Source organism: Carcharodon carcharias, chromosome 7, assembly GCF_017639515.1.
Source record: "Carcharodon carcharias isolate sCarCar2 chromosome 7, sCarCar2.pri, whole genome shotgun sequence".
Lineage (NCBI taxonomy): Eukaryota > Metazoa > Chordata > Chondrichthyes > Lamniformes > Lamnidae > Carcharodon > Carcharodon carcharias.
Window position 1 is genome coordinate 74,728,291 of NC_054473.1, and position 16,844 is coordinate 74,745,134.

The 16,844-nt window shown below is 44.6% G+C and overlaps 1 protein-coding gene across 3 annotated transcripts in view; it reads left to right on the forward strand.

Annotated features, from left to right (window-relative positions):
* The window catches only part of LOC121279810 (interleukin-1 receptor-associated kinase-like 2), a 50,990-nt gene extending 37,160 nt beyond the window's left edge, over positions 1–13,830 (forward strand). The window contains exons 12-14 of one of the 3 annotated variants that reach the window (XM_041191181.1): positions 1,148–1,985; positions 7,345–7,477; positions 10,957–13,830. In XM_041191181.1, the coding sequence (XP_041047115.1) occupies positions 1,148–1,985; positions 7,345–7,477; positions 10,957–11,005 (1,020 nt within the window). In that variant the 3' untranslated portion in view covers positions 11,006–13,830. Of the gene's footprint in view, positions 1–1,147; positions 1,986–7,344; positions 7,804–10,956 lie in introns of those variants that run through there. The other 2 variants (XM_041191183.1, XM_041191182.1) reach the window with 2 other exon arrangements.
* The last annotated feature ends 3,014 nt before the right edge of the window (positions 13,831–16,844 follow it).

Consider the following 16,844-nt stretch of genomic DNA (forward strand, 5'->3'; position numbering starts at 1 on the left):
ACTAAAGACTGACATTGATAATACTGGACAACATCAAACACTTAGACAAACCAATGGTGAAAAAACTGACCAACTTAGCTTTGAAGGAGCTGACCAGATCAGAGCCTGTGACAGTTGAACACGGGGAGGTGGCAAGCTGCCTCATGATTACTGTGGGAGCCAGATTTCCCACTGACTTTTTCAGAAAGATAGGGTCAGTATTCAAATCCTGGCCACAAACTCATTTTAACATGATGCGCTGACACTGACGAGGCTGTGTAGAGCAAACACACATTGCTCAGTACCTTTTCTTAAACCTTGAAAACCATGCTTCCTGAAATGACAGTTTGGGAAATGCAATTTCTGCATTCTTAGGAATGCAGTTTCTACATCGCATTGGGTCTTTGTAATGTACGCATTCAGGAATACCTATCGAACATACAGAGGGATGCCTAAACCTAAGCTAAATAAGAAGATAGTCGAAGGGATTTCTGCGACCTATGGTTTACTTTCAATTTTTGGCTTCCCATAAAAGAGTATAAGGTAAACACAGCAGTCGTGGAAACAGGAATCCCAATAATCCACTTACTGCCTCATAACAAACTAAAGGAGCTCCCAACTTAACTCCTACCCCAGTATGTCACAAACTTTAAAACCAGTCCAAGATCGCGCCCTTTAATATAAAGAAATACTTTTGAAGCAAAACATTGTTTCTTAAATGTTAAAATGGTGCCCAGTTGAACTGGTTCATAGCAAATTTTTCAAGTTTGGCAATATGTAAATGAGTGAGCTTCAAAGCCTGTGCACAACCCTGACAGGAAAACACCTGTATTGTCACAAATGGTATCAGTTGCCAAAATGATTTTGATCAATACTCTTTTGCAATAAAATGTTTATTTTTGTTTTTAATCCCACTGATTTCTAGCGGGGCAAGGGCAGTCTCAGATTGGATTTACGGCTAATGTAGGAAACAGAAAAATGCACATAGTCATAGTGTTTTAGCAAATTTAGATCAGAGACGGGGTAGATTTATATTTATACAAGGTCATTGCTAGTGATTGATGCAGCAAAAGAAAATATATTTCATTCCCCTACACTGACATCCCTCACATTCATGAATATAAAATTTCGCTGTGGTTATTTAGCATGTATTTTGTGTGTTTTACAGGTTTATTCAATGCTGGAGAGTCTTCAGCATCAGGTAAAAAGTCATGATCTGCACAACTCTCCTGAGGAGGTAGAAGATGTTTCATGCAAGTTAAAACAATTGGCTTTGTGCCCAGAGGAAAATACAGAGATCCTTTATCCTCCTCTGGCCCCCAAATACTGCATACAGTCTTTGCAATCCCAGGGACCAAGCATTTTCAGAGGCTTGCCAGAAAGCTCCCCACAACTGCCAGATGCAAAATTGCTGAAAATACCATGTGAATCAGATGAGTCAGAGAATCTTGATTATTACCCTGTGCCTGCATCTCTTGGCCGATTACCTTGTGAAGTGTGCAATATTAAGTCCAAGTGTGTTTGCAGTGACTCCAGTTCATGCTATCAGGGAACTGAAGACAGTTCAGTATGCACCAATGCAGATGATTGTAGAGCCAGCCAGGAACCTGTGGAGACTAGTAGTAGCTTTGTTCAAGAATTGTCTCCAGCAAGAAGCTGTGTCTCAGATGAGCTTTGTACTCCACTTGATTACTGTGATGCTGCATCAAACGGCGCTTGGGAATTTCATCTAGACTCAAAAGATAGAAAAGTTAATCCTATTAACCACAAAGAAGCCAGCTCCACAGACCCTGTCAGAGAGCTTTGCTGTTGTAACCCTGGTGTTTCTGTTATGCGAGACAGACTGATCACCAACTCAGAATCTGAAAACTCAAATTCCCCCTCAAGATGTACTTCTTGCCAAAATTTACGTGTCAACGAGCTATGTGGTGGAGCAGCATGTGCATTTGAGCATTCAACATTGTCTGCAGGATGTCAAAATGGAGTGCCTGAAAACATGAGTCCAGGTAGTGTCAACTTTATAAAAACCAAACATATACATATTTTCACTTTTTTTACTCCTTACTTTGAATGTGTTGCAGTGAGATACTGTTCCGTGAATGGCAGTGGCCTTCCAGTATATATGATCTAAGTAAGCCGAAACAATAAAGTATTAGTGAGGCATTTAACCACAGTGTGGGTTGGGAGGTCAACACAGCTCAGCTTCGGCCTACCCTTATCTAACTTTCATGTATGTCATTTCTACCGACGATCACTGGATAACAATCTGACTAAAGCCACTAAAGGTGTCATGGTAACGTTGCACACAATAAACGCCGTGTCGTATGTGACGTCACTTAAATCAGCACATGTACTGTTTAAACACACGCAGCATTAGCCAAAATGTTTCCCTACTGATATTAAGAACCAGACCTGGTTGCAGGCTATCTCCTGAGTCCAGCAGAAGGAAGCTGTCCCCAATCAAGGGAAGCAAAAGGGAAATATTGGAGATGGAAATGATGTGCTAAACTGGGTGGTGCGGTAGAAAGGCATATGCTGTTCTGCCACTTCTGGGACCTGAATACTAATCAGCCAGCTGAAAAATTAAAAGTTTGCCTTGATCGGCTATTTGTAAGGATTCTATATGATCTGAGTTTTGGAGAATCTCAACCCAGTTCCTAGAGGACATTAGCTGCAGTAATTTTTATGGATGCTTTTATTTATTGGCACTCATGGGCCCTTCTTTGAGATTGTTGTGTGTGGTAGCTATTTTGTACTTATCCATATTAGCTCAGAACCTACTTAATGGGGAGAATTTTCCCCATGTTGGGTGGGCCGTGCGGGAGCGGGCATGGACCCGATCGCTGCCCGTGATCTGGTCCGCGCTGCCGTTTTACACAGGCAGGCCAGTTAAGGCCCACCCAGAGTAGTTCATGACTCCCGTACGTAGCGGAAGCGGGCGGCGGCAGCAGGTGTGCACACATCACCGGGTCCAATGGCGACCTGGCAGCCTGTTTAAATGAAGGCCTGGCAGCCTTTGCAAGGCTGCTCACAATGGCTGGCAGAAGAGCACAACAGAGGGCTACTGTGCATCGCGCAAGTCCGGGGGACATGCCAGGCTGGAGGGTAGGCCGTTAGGCCAGGCCAGAGGGTAGGGCAGCGGGGCCGTGTGCCCCTCGTCTCTCCGAGAGCCTAGCTGCCCTCCTGGAGGAGGTGGCAGCGGTGAGAGGTCCTGATTCCAGGGGACGGGAGGCGGAGGCCTCCCCCATCTGACCAAAAGTGCGTGGGAGGAGGTGGCCGAGAGTGTGAGCTCCCATGACGTGGTGCGGCGTACATGGGTCAAGTGCTGCAAAAGATTCAACGACCGCCTGAGCTCAGGAAGGGTGAGTACCATGTTGGCTGAGGTCACTTAATGCAGCCTGCACCCTGGTAACTCTGAGTACAGTAATGGCATTAAATCCTTCATGGCATGTATTCCTCGCAGATATTGCTTATGCCTAGATCACCCTGGGAGGGTTGAGCTAGGATGGGTTCTGCACCGGCAGCATGTGTGACACCCAAAGTATAAATGGGGGTGAAAGTCAAAGATCTGCACCTAGGCATAGTGCTGGAACTGGAAAGTCAGGATGCTGACATGCTGGGAGGGGAGCTTCCAGGTGGCAGGGCACCAATCCATCTTCTGGTGTTTGCGCTCCATGTGCTTGTACCTCCTTGCTTAGCCAAGTAACACCTTATGGTGCTACACGTGAAGGAGGCAACATTTGGGCAAGGGGTGTCAGCCCTGGCTTCTTTGGGTGAGTGTGCAGCAGCTGCAAGGTGATGAAGAACTGGAGTCCTGCAATGTCCCACTCTGGCTGGGTTGGCAGGGATGTGATGGGAATTCAGGTGCAGGCTGGACTAATCAATGCTCCTCTCTCCTTTTCAAGAGAAGACTGTGCACAATGCGTCGGAACAAATGCGAACTGGCGGAGGGCTGGCCCAGTTGGCCATTCTTACAGCTTTCAAGCAGCAGGCCATGGACCTTGAGAGGCACCATGCCCCCAGGTCCACCAGTGATGGTGAGGCTGGGATACCACGGGGGGGTATGTTTGCCAAGCACTCATGTCACCATGTGTGTCACAGAAGCCATGGCACTGCTAAATGCTCAGTGATTGAACTTAACAACATGGGTTGACCATTGATTATGGAAGGATGAGCGCATAATGATCCAGGGAAGTGGCATGCAAGTTGACATTGTCTGTACTGTAAGTAATCAAATATCCTTCTTCTTCCTTTCAGCATCATCAGAGGAGTCAGAAGGCCCACCTCTCAACCCTGAGGGCACAGAGGAAATCCACTCACCAGTGTCACACCATCTCTGCCAGGCAGGCACCAGCACAGATACAAGCATCTTGGGAATTCGATCTTTGGCTAGTGTCCCAGGGCACGGCGGTAAGGGCACTTCACACTCGCTTGAGTTGCGGGTAGAGACAGAGAGTGCCCAGGGCGCCAGCAGTCAGGGGACTTCTGGGGACCAGACACATGCTCGGTGGGTGGCTGATGAAGTGCTTCTGGAGTTGTCTGTGTGGCAGCAAACATAGGAAGTGCAGCAGGGTATGTGGGAGGATCTGGTGGAGATACATGAGACTATGTGTGGCATGGTCTCTGTGCTGGAGGAGTCCATGTGGAGCATCACCAATGCATTGAGCCTCATAGCCGAGCGCCATGCTTCCTCCATGGAGACGCTCTTCCAGGAGAACAATCAGGGCCTCCTGAGGTTGCATTTGGACCTGCAAGCCCTCACAGCGGCATTGACCTCAGCTGGTCATTGCCTGTGTGGGAGATGGTGTGGGCACCAAGTATCCCAGCTCGGTGCCCATCCATCTATAATGAGCAGGGAGGTCCAAAGCAACCTCACGTTGCCACAGCAGCTGCCTGTCATCTCTGCGGGCTCCTCTCAGGGCGCTCTGGAGGAGGGCAGCTGCTCCTCTGCCAGGTGCTCAGAAGGGGACAGCACCAAGACGTAGCACCCATACGCATAAACTTAAGGTACCTTAGGCACACCACGGGTTTCTTGCTGGTGCTTTTATGTTGGCCCATAGTAGTTTATTGAAGACTTGGTGTGATGTCCAACACTTTTTTTAGTTTTAAAAAGTTACATTTGTTCTCTCAATAAATTTTGACTTGTTGCCATGCCTCAGGGTGATTCCTTACTTCTGCAGGTGGACGGGAACCCATGATGTTATGAGTGAGTTGTTTGGCATTGAGATTTATTGACAAGAACCTTAGTTAATCCAGGCTGATTTAGCACTCGGGTATCAGATGCCTGCAGTCCTGGCATGTGTTGAAGGTCCATCTGTGATGGGCTAGCTGAAGGTTCTTTGGATTAGAGCCTCCTGGGTGTCCCTGCCTCCCTAGAGTATGCCCGGGTCAGTGTCTATCCCCTCTGCATTCTCCTGTGCATGCTCATCCTCGGACTCATGGTGTGCATCCGGAGCAACTACCTCTACGTCTTCCTCGTCCACTGCGTCACCCCTTTCCAGTGCCAGATTGTGGAGAGCACAACATGCAACCAATATCAGTGACACATGATCTGGGGGGTATTGAAGTACACCTGAGGGGTTCAGGCATCGGAAGCGCATTTTGAGGAGACCGATGGTTTTCTCCACCATAGCCCTTGTGGAGGCATGGCTGTTATTGTACCGTTGCTCAGCATCTGTTCTTGAATGGCGGAGAGGCATCATAAGCTACCTTTTGAGGGGGTAGCCCTTGTCACCCAACAGCCATCCATCCAGCCGTGCTGGAGCGCTGAAGAGCCTCGGCACCTGGGAGTGTCTGATTATGTAAGTGTCATGGGAGCTGCCTGGGTACCATGTACAGACTTGCATAATCTGTAGCTTGTGATCACACACTATCTGCATATTCAAGGAGTGGAATTCCTTCCTATTGACGAAGGCACCGGGCTCATTTGATGGCCACATATGTGCAGTTGATTGCACCCTGGACACAGGGGAAGTCAGCAATCGCTGCGAAGCCTCTGGCTCGCTCTGTCTGGCTGGCCTCCCAGCAGTAATGGATGAAAGTCAATGCACACCTGAACAGAGCGTCTGTCACCTGCTTGACACAAGTGTGGACAGCTGATTGGGAGATTTTGCGGAGATCACCCACCAACCCCTGGAAAGATCTGAGGCATTGAAGTTGAGGGCAGCTGTGAACTTTAGAGCCACTGGCATGTTTGCGGAGATCTCAGGGCCCTCTCATTTGACAAATGGAGGTGACTGTCTCCTTTTTGAGAGATGGAGACTCCTTCAGCACTGCAGCTCAGATATATTGAGGTAGCTGCTTTGCCACCTGTATATACTGGAAGCAGGATGGTGGCATTTTCTGTGGCCCCTTCCACCTTGGACTTTCTGTTGGCCCTGCGCCCCTTGTACCTGTGCCTCTCCTCCCAAAGGTGGCTCCCCTGGAGGCTGAATGTGGACTCCTGGCATCCTCCTCCATCTGGCCCTCCCTTCTTCCTCAGAGGGGGTGCCTCCAGTGGAGAGCACAACTCCCATTCCCAGGCTAAGGGAAGGCTTTCTGAAAGCTGCAGGCCCCAAAAATGATCTTTACTGTAGAGTCCTGACCTGAAAGTCTTTATTCCTGTCCAAGCAGCTGGTATGAGTTTTGAAGTATTCCTGCTCACAGGCAAGTTTAAGTAACTTTCACAGTTAAAAACCTGAAAGATAACATCTGCAACCCCACTTAACTCTCTTATTCCACCTATTATTATACAATTGTCTCCTACCTGTCCTGAAGATCGCAAAGGCACCGAAAAATTGCAGTCAATTGTTGCCTCAAGGGCCTTAACTGGGTGATTAATTAATGGCGGGTGTGCATCCGAGAACATTGCGCGCCCGCCCACCTAAATATCACGATGGCGCGTGGTGACGTTGGGACGCTCATCTGACGTCACCGCGCGTCATTTTACACATCGACGTTCAGGGCCCGCCCCCGCATGCCAACGGGAAAATTCTGGCCAATAGGGCTGCACAAAGGGAACCTTACAGGGGCTAGGACTGCTTGACAAGTGAAGTAGAAGTAACATTACTCTGTACCTAACCTGTACTATTGTACTTGATCTGGAAGTGTTATTGATACTGATCGTGTCCAAACCAAAAATGTATTTAATTTCCTCATACTAACAAGTCACTCAGATAAGCACAGACGTTTTTTTAGCAAAGATCACTAGATGAATAATTTCCTCAACTCGTTTTCATCATAAAATTCAGTACTTGAAGGCAAAGCATATGAATACACAACCCTTTCATTCGGGTTCAGGGCAGGAGTGGTGACTTGTGTCAGATATTAATCGCCAGATGCAGTTCTGCTGCAGCACTTAATCTTCTCTGTCTATTTGTTTTGCAGAAATATTGTCTTCCTCAAATATCAAGATAAACCCTCACAAAAAGAAACTATTGGCTAAGATCCTTTTGTATGAAGACGAGAGAATCAATAGTGCTGAGCTCCTCTCAGCTCCCTCTTTAACTGATGAAGATATGTACGCTGACAGTCTTTTTGGTATTGTATAAACTCAAGTGCTACATTTTTGCATTAATTTTGCTATTTTTGTTCTAGATACTTTGACCTGTATTTCAACAGTAAGCCCTACCTCCCTATATTCTTGAGTGTCTTTATTGCCTGGTTATCAGGTAGATTTCATAATGTGTCTGGAATAATGATGCTCAAGATTTATGTATTTCAATGCCTCTGTGGGTTGTTTCTCATTTTCAAGAGGAAGAGAATAAGACTTCATGATTTTTTTTGTCTTCAACCATCAAACGGATTTACTAAACAATAAATGAATAAAGTAATATATTTACTGCAGTAGCTAAGTTTAGCTAGTTTATCATTGCAATAGAAAACAAGTACAGTGAAACATGTTCAAATGACGTCCCCAGAAACTGGACTTAGTTCAAAAGACCTCCAATTAGACTTACTGTTAGTCCTAATTGCTACACCAATGCTGCTCTAGGCAGGTGCTCGAAGATTCAGTTCTCAATCTTGATTAGATTTTTACATATGATTTTACATACCCCAGCAAGGGAGATACTGCAATCTTTGCTTGACTCCCCTGTACTGCATGGCTCAGAACTGGGACATTTGTGAAACGGATCTCAAAATTGTGTCCACCTCTTTTCAGTTGCTCTGACCATTCACATATTAAGAACAGAAATTCCAGACAAATCACATAAAAGTCCGTTTACACAGTATCTCCAGATTCACTGATTTTCCACTGAAGGCTCAGTGAACGATCAGAAGAATAGCTGCAGAAATTATGATTGTAACTGGCCATACTTGTGCTTAAACTTACTGCATCCCAGCATGAAGCATTACTTTCAGGAGAGGAAATGGACGGAGTGAAATTGGAATGAAGAAGTATGAAACCATGGGCAGAATTTTATGTCTCCCCCCCCCCCCGCCCCTACCCCCAACCCCACCAGCAGGTTTGTACGTGGAGAGTGGCCATAAAATTCTTCTGATGTCCTTTCCGCTGGCCTCTCATCTGCCCTGATCTCTCTGCAATTTTACAGTGGGATGGGCAAGGCTTAGGCCCACCCTGCCCACCCTCCTTTGTCCCGTTGGAGTGTTAAATGGCTGTGGGCAGCGAGTATCAGCGGCAATATGATCGCTGTCAACTCTTTGGATGAGGGGAAGGAAAACTCTACCATCCAAAAAAGCCTGGCCCATGCCTTTGACTTGACTTTACCAATGTATTGTTTCACCTTGCATTATCAGCTATCCTACAACCAAAGGATCAGATCTAAGCTCTGCAGTCCTGCCACATCCAATCGTGAATGGTAGTGAACAATTAAACAACTCACTGGAGGAGGAGGAGGTTCCACAAATCCTCAATGATGGAGGAGCCCAGCACATCAGTGCAAAATGTAAGGCTGAAGCATCTGCTACAATCTTAAGCCAGAAGTGCCAGACGGATGATCCATCTCAGCCTCCTCCAGAGAACCCCAGCATCACCAATGCCAGTCTTAAGCCAATTCGATTCACTCCAAGTGATATCAAGAAACAGCTGAAGGCACTAGATACTGCAAAGGCTATGGGCAGTGACAATATTCTGGCAATAGTACTGAAGACAGTACTCCAGAACTTGCCACGCCCCTAGCCAGGCTGTTCCAGTACAGCTAAAACACTGGCATCTACCCGGCTGTGTGGAAAATGTGCCAGATGTGTCCTGTACACAAAAAGCAGGACAAATCCAACCGGGCCAATTACCACCCCATCAGTCTACTCTCGATCATCAGTAAATTAATGGAAGGGGGTCATCAGCATTGCTATCAAGTAGCACTTGCTTAGCAATAACCTGCTCACTGATGCCCAGTTTGGGTTCCTCTATTCAGCTCCTGACTTTATTACAACCCTGCTTCAAACATGGATAAAAGAGCTGAACTCCCGAGGTGAGAGTGACTGTCCTTGACATCAAGGTCACATTTGACAGAACATAGCATCAAGGAGCCCGAGCAAAGCTGGAGTCAGTGGGAATCAGGGGGAAAACTCTCCACTGGATGGAGTCATATCTAGCGCAAAGGAAGATGGTTGTGGTTGTTGGAGGTCAATCATCTCAGCTCCAGGACATCACTGCAGGAGTTCCTCAGGGTAGTGTCCTCGGCCCAACCATCTTCAGCTGCTTCATCAATGACCTTCCTTCCATCATAAGGTCAGAAGTGGGGATATTCCCTGATGACTGCACAATGTTCAGCAGCATTCACAACTCCTCAGATACGGAAGCAGTCCATTTCCAAATGCAGCAAGACCTGGACAATATCCAGGCTTGGGCTGACAAGTGACAAATAACATTCACGCCACACAAGTATCAGGCAATGAGCATCACCAACAAGAGAGAATCCAACCATCGCCCCTTGATGTTCAATGGCATTACCATCACTGAATCCCCCACTATCAACATCCTGGGGGTTACAATTGACCAGAAACTGAACTGGACTAGCCACGTAAATACCGTGGCTACAAGGGCAGGTCAGAGGTTGGGAATCGTGCGATGAGTAACTCACCTCCTGACTTCCCAAAGCCTGTCCACAAGGCACAAATCAGGAGTATGATGAAATACTCCCCAGTTGCCTGGATAAGTGCAGCTTCCACAACACTCAAGAAGCTTGACACCATCTAGGACAAAGCAGCTGCTTGATTGGCACCCCATCCACCACCAACGCACAGTAGCAGCAGTGTGTACCATCTACAAGATGCATTGCAGGAATTCACCAAGGCTCCTTTGGCAGCACCTTCCAAACCGCAACCACTACCATCTAGATGGACAAGGGCAGCAAGATAGATGGAAACACCACCACCTGGAAGTTCCCCTGCAAGTCATTCACCATCCTGACTTGGAAATATGTCGCCATTCCTTCACTGTCGCTGGGCCAAAACTCTGGAACTTCCTTCCTAACAGCACTGTGGCTGTACCTACACCACATGGACTGCAGCAGTTCAAGAAGGCAGCTCACCACCACCTTCTAGAGGGCAATTAGGAATGGGTAATAAATGCTGGCCCAGCTAGCAAAGCCCACATTCTATGAATGAATTTTTAAAATCTAATTGATAATGTCATATCATTGGTAGAGACCAGTCTGAGCCCAGAATAACACTTCTCACAAAGAGAGATAAGAACCATTTCACTTTCATGCTAAAAACTGACATTGAATAAGATTAAATAGTTTTAACCATGTAAAAGTTACAATTAAACGTTTAACAAAATAAACTGAAGTAATTGTAAACATGTAGAAAAATAGGTTCTAACACAGCTTTTAATTAATTGAAAGCATGGATATAACTGAATCTTAGTTGGGCACTTAACCAGAATTGTGACATAATTTAGTGGCCTAGTTAGAAATTATTGCTGCTGAGGCCTACACAGTTTAAAAAAAAATAACGGTTGGAGAATAATGGCACAAGATATCAATGAGTTTTGAAGTCTAGACTTTTAAAGTCTAACCTACTTATTTTTTACAGAATGAACCACACTATGAACTATAATACTGAGGTGGCACTACAATACTGAAGATAGTACAAAACTGGCTGGAAACGAGATGATGATATGGACTCAAGCCATATAGTAAAGGCTCTATATTTTCGATGTGTGCTCAAAGGATGCATCTATCGGCTTCAATCCCATCAGTTTCATATTTAAAAGACTGTTTCCACCATGCCTTTGGGCAGTGTTATTTTCAAACAAGATAACTCCTGATGATGTGCCCATTAATACAACAGTCAGGGTACTCAATTTCATAATTTGCCACATAGTTCGGTATGTGTTTGCTCAGTGGTAGATGATAAACTTGCAGCAGTGCCATGTGCATGTTATTTTATTGCTTGAAGTTTCAATGAAACTCTTTTATAGCCCGTGTAAACTGGCAGGCCCCAGGTTCCATCTCTGGTCTGTGCTGAGTTTGCTGATTTCAGCTGGGGTGGTAATAAAGATACTCTAAATGGTGTTTGTATCTCTGGGTTAGGAGACAAAATCAACCCAGTCTCCACCTCCTGTCATGAACTTCAAACGAGGTCAGAATTGGGCTCGAGTGTGATAGCCTCTGTAGTCTCACAGTTTACTTTTGAGCAAGAGGGAGGAGCTAGAATAAAATGCGCAAAAGGAATAATTTATGAGGTGGCAATGGTAGTGCTGCATCATGTCATTGCACACTTGTCTGTTTTCCTGAGACTTGGTCATTACAGATCCAGCAATAAATTGCAAGTTCTGAGGATAAAATACTTAGCTGTAGATTTGTTTTAGTAGCAATATTAAATGGGGGTCTCACCTTTGTTCTTGATCTCTGAAGATTAACAATGCAGATGAAGAAATAATGGTTTTGTTTGAATGGAAGCTGTCTGTCTGATACTCACATGACAGTCAGTGCTCTAGACTATTCAGACCAAACATGATCATAGATTATATACTAAAGGGACCATTATCAAACTGTAAACCAGATACCGCCAGCATACCTTACTAAAAATGACAGATACCATGTTCTAATCAACTCAAATGATTCTGTTAAACTATTCAGTGTAATTGGTCAGGGGTAAGAGGAAAAACCTACTGTTTCATTGTGATTCTGTAAATGATGTTTCTGATTTGCAACTGCGTCATCCAAATCTGAGAAAGGCTTCCGGCTAACATGCTTGCCCATTCCTGCAACGTAATGCCCAGAGTTTGTTGGGAAAATATTGCCAGTTAAATGCGATGAAATTATTAGTGTCTAAAGAAACTCCTTAGTTTATGTGAGGAAGATATATGCTGTGAAGTACAAATCATCACAAATTGCTAAATGATTTGTACTGCTCCACCATTATCCTTGCAAAAATTAATGCTTGCCATTAACCTCCATGAGTTTCAAGAAATTGCTGCATTAAACTTGCTGTAGAAATTTAGAGCTGGTATTTAAGGATGCAAGGGCCTGTCTAATGTCAACACAACCTCAGAGGCACATAAAGGGACCAATTGAAATTGCAGAGTTGCATTTCTGCAAGTAGTAAATAGTTCCTAGATGTTTTTAAGATGTAATTGTTTTCTTACTTTTTCTTTTGAGTCTTTTTTCTTTTATAATCCAATTTTTATTTCCCTCTCTTATGTATCTAAGTCCCCCTAGTTCCTCCTCCATCATTCTCTATTTTTAAATTTAATTGGTTAAGGAGATAGTCCATTTGTCCCATCATTCACCAAGACCCAGATTCCCTGTTATCCACTCACATTCAGAAACATAGAATGAATCAGAATGGTTACAATGCAGAAGGAGGCCTTTTGGTCCATCATGTCCATGCCGGTTCTTTACAAGAGCAATTCAGCTAGTCCCACTCCCCTGCCCTTTCCCCATAGCTCTGCAACTTTTTTCTCTTCAGATAATTATCCAATTCCGTTTTGAAAGCTACTATTGAATTTGACACAGTCTCAGGTGGTGTATTCCAGATCCTAATCACTCACTGTATAAAAACATTTTTCATGTCCCCTTTGTTTCTTTTGCCATACACATTTAATTGTGTCCTCTGGTTCTCTATCCTTCCACTAGCAGGAACAGTTTTTCCCTACCTATCCTGTCCATCCCCTCATGATTTTGAACATGTCTATCAAATCTCCTCTCAACCTTCTCTTCTCTTCTCGAAAGAAGAAAACCCCAACTTCTCAAATCTATCTTCATAACTGAAGTTCCTCATCCCTGGGACCATTATCATGAATTTTTTCTGCACCCTTTCTAATGCCTTCACATTCTAATGCCTAAAATATGATGTGCAGAACTGGATGCAATATACCAGTTTTGTATGGGTTTATCACAACTTCCTTGTTTGTACTCTATGCCCCTATTCATAAAGCCCAGGATCCCCTATGCTTTATAAATTGCACACTCAGCCTGCCCTGTCACCTTCAATAATTTGTGCACATATACCCCAGTCACTCTGCATCTGCACCCCGTTAGAATTGTATCCCCTATTTTATATTGCCTCTCTTAGTTCCTCCCACAAAAACGAATCACTTCATATTCTCTGCATTGAATTTCATCTGCCGCCTGTCCACCAGCATACAACCCATTCTACCAGCCTATCTATGTCCTTTTGAAGCTTAACATGATCCTTCTTACTGTTCACAATACTTCCAAGTTTTGTTTCATCTGCAAATTTAGAAATTGTGCCCAGTATACCAAAGTCTAGGATATTACACTATAACCTCTCTAGTTCAGAATGCTTGGGACCAAGTTATTACTGTACTTCAGAATTTTCTGGATTATAGAATGATGTTAGAATGCCTAACCACAAGTGGTGAATCAGAAACAACCATAGATATACATAGTTACCTGAACCAAAAAAACAGTAATAAAACATAAAGCAGTAATAAAAGTCTTTCACGTATCCAAATGCTCTATCTTTTCCCATATTGCAAGTGTAACATACTTATGTTTTGCACCACTCCTCTCAGATGCCATGGTGATGGTTTAAAAAAAACTCTGGGAATGCCAGGGTCTGCTCAAAAGCAGTGCAGTGAAAAGGTGGAGAAGAGAGAAAGATGGTGAGAGATAGAGCAAGGGATAAAAATGGAGAGTGGGGGGAGAGAGAGATGGAGTAATAGACTGAAAGAGAGAGAGATGAAGAAAGAGATAGAGAGAAACAGAGAGAGATGGAAAAGTAGACCAACAGAGGGAGACAGAGACAATGTAGAGAGAGAATTCAAGTGGCTTTGTAACCTCACGCTGCATTTTCCTGCACTACACAGTCACCACGTCCCCCCATCACCAGTCAGTCCATGTCTTCCCAATTTGTTGCGGTGGCAAGTCCTTTGGTCTGCACAAAAAATTCCTGACGACTGGTGTTTCCAGATTTCTGGACTGGCAAGATTATAGTGTGATATATGTCTCAAAAAAAGCATGGGTCCCAGTACTGAACTAGTCCACCAGTCTGAAAAACAACCGATCACCCCTGTTCCTGTCCCTCAGCCAATTTTGTATTCATGTTGCTACTGTCTCTTTTTTATTTCATGAGCTCTAACTTTGCTCACAAGTCTATTATGTGGAACTCTTATCAAGGCCTTTTGGAAGTCCATGTGCACCACATCAAATACATTATCCTCATCCACTCTCTCTCTTACCCCATCAAAAATCTCAAGCAAGTTAGTTGTTACCCTTCACAAATCTATGTTGGCTTTCCATAGTACCTTTGCATTTCCCAACTGACTATTAATTTTGTTCCCAGTTACTGTTTCTGAAAGCTTCCCCACCACTGAGGGAAAACTGACTGGCCAGTAGTCACTGGGCTTATCCTTGCAGATTAACTGCATGGTCTACAGGGCAATAATGGTTCCCACCCTCCTATATAGCTCAGAGACATGGACTATGTACAGCAGGCACCACCAGCGCTGCCTCAGCAAGAACCTGCAAATCCATTGGCAGGATAGGCACATCGACATCAGTGTTCTCACTCAGGGCAAGATGCCTAGCATCGAGGCATTGACCACATTCAATCAGCTCCACTGGGCAGGCCAAATTGTCCGCATGCCTGACACAAGACTCCCGAAACAAGCACTCTACTTGTAGCTTCGACACAGCAAGCGAGCCCCAGCAGAGCAGACAAAATGCTTCAAGGACACTCTCAAAGCTTCCTTGAGAGTGTGCAACATCCCCGACATCTGGGAATCCCTGGCCCAAGACTGCCCGAAGTGGAGGGAAAGCATCTGAGAAGGAGCTGAACACCAAGTCTCATCGCCAAGGGCGAGCTGAAGCCAAGCATTGACAGCGAAAGGAGGGCATGGCAACCCGGGCACCCCACCCACTCATTTCCCCTACCACCGTCTGCTCCACCTGTGATAGAGACTGTAGGTTGCACATTGGACTCTTCAGTTACCTGAGAACTCATTTTTCGTGTGGAAGCAAGGCATCCTTGACCCAAAGGGACTGTCTAAGAAGACATCCTTACAACCTTTTTTGAACAAGCGTATAACATTTGCAACTCTCTAGTTCCTCTGGCACCAACTCTGTACCAAAGGGGGATTGGAAAATTATGGCCAGTGCCTCTGCAATTCCCACCCTCAATGTCCGGTCCTGATGACTTATTAACTTTAGTACAGCCAGCCCATCCAATACCTTCACTTTATCCATTTTTAGCCAATCAAGTGTCTCAATTACCTCCTCTTTCACTATATCCTTGGCAGCATCTCCATTCTTGATAAAGGCAGATGCAAAGTATTGCCGCCTACCTCCATGTGTAAATTTTTATTTAGCTCCATAAACAGTCCTGCCCCTCCTTTTACTATTTATGTGCGTGAAGATTTTTGGATTCCCTTTTATGTTAGTTTCGTAGATACTTGAAGTACACTTTATTTGCTACTCATATTTGTTTCCACTTCGCCATTCTATATTCAGCCTGCTTTCTCACTTGTCTTATCAACCTGACATCTGTCATATGCACCCTTTGTTTCATCTCACCTTCTATCTTTTTCATCATCTAAGGAGCACTGGCTTGGTTGTCCTATCCTTCCCCATCATGGGAATGTACCCCAACTGTACCTGAACCATCTCCTATTTAAAGGTAACTCATTGTTCCACTACAGTTTTGCCTGTTAATCATTGATTCCAATTTACTTGGGCTAGATCTATTCTTACTCAACTGAAACTAGCCCTTCCCCAAAACATTACTTTCATTCTGGATTGTTCCTTGTCTTTTTCCATTGTTAACTGAAATCTTATAAGGCTATGATCACTATCCCCTAAATTTTCCTCTGCTGCCACTTGATGCATTTGACCCACCTCATTCTGTAGAACCAAATCCAGCAATGCTTCCTCATTCGGCTGGAAACATACTGATATGGAAAATTCTGAACACACTTCTGAAACTCTGCTGTTTAATTATTGCTATCAGAGTCTATATTAGGATAGTCAAAGTTCCTATTTTTAACTGCTCTGAGTTTTTGCACCTCTCTGTAATTCCCTTGCAATTTGTTCCTCTGTAGCTTTCCTATACCACACACCCAGTTCTGTAATATACTTCTATTGTTTCTTAGCTCTAACCAAACAGATTCTGTCCTTGACAGAAGGGTATCCTCTCTCTTACCAGCATTGTAATATTTTACGTAATCAATATGGCTGCTCTATAGACTCATAGACATTTACAGCACAGAAGAAGGCTATTCGGCCCATCGTGTTCACATTGGTCAACAAAGATCTGACTACACAAATCCCACTTTCCAGCGCTTAGCCCATAGCCCTGGAGGCTGTGACAACTCAAATGAATATCTAAATATTTCTTAAATGTTACGAGAGTTTCTGACTCACCATCCTTTCAGGCAGTGTGTTCCAGACTCCCACCACCCTCTGGGTGACAAAATTTCTCTTCAACTTCTCTCTTAGCCTTCTATCTCTTACCTT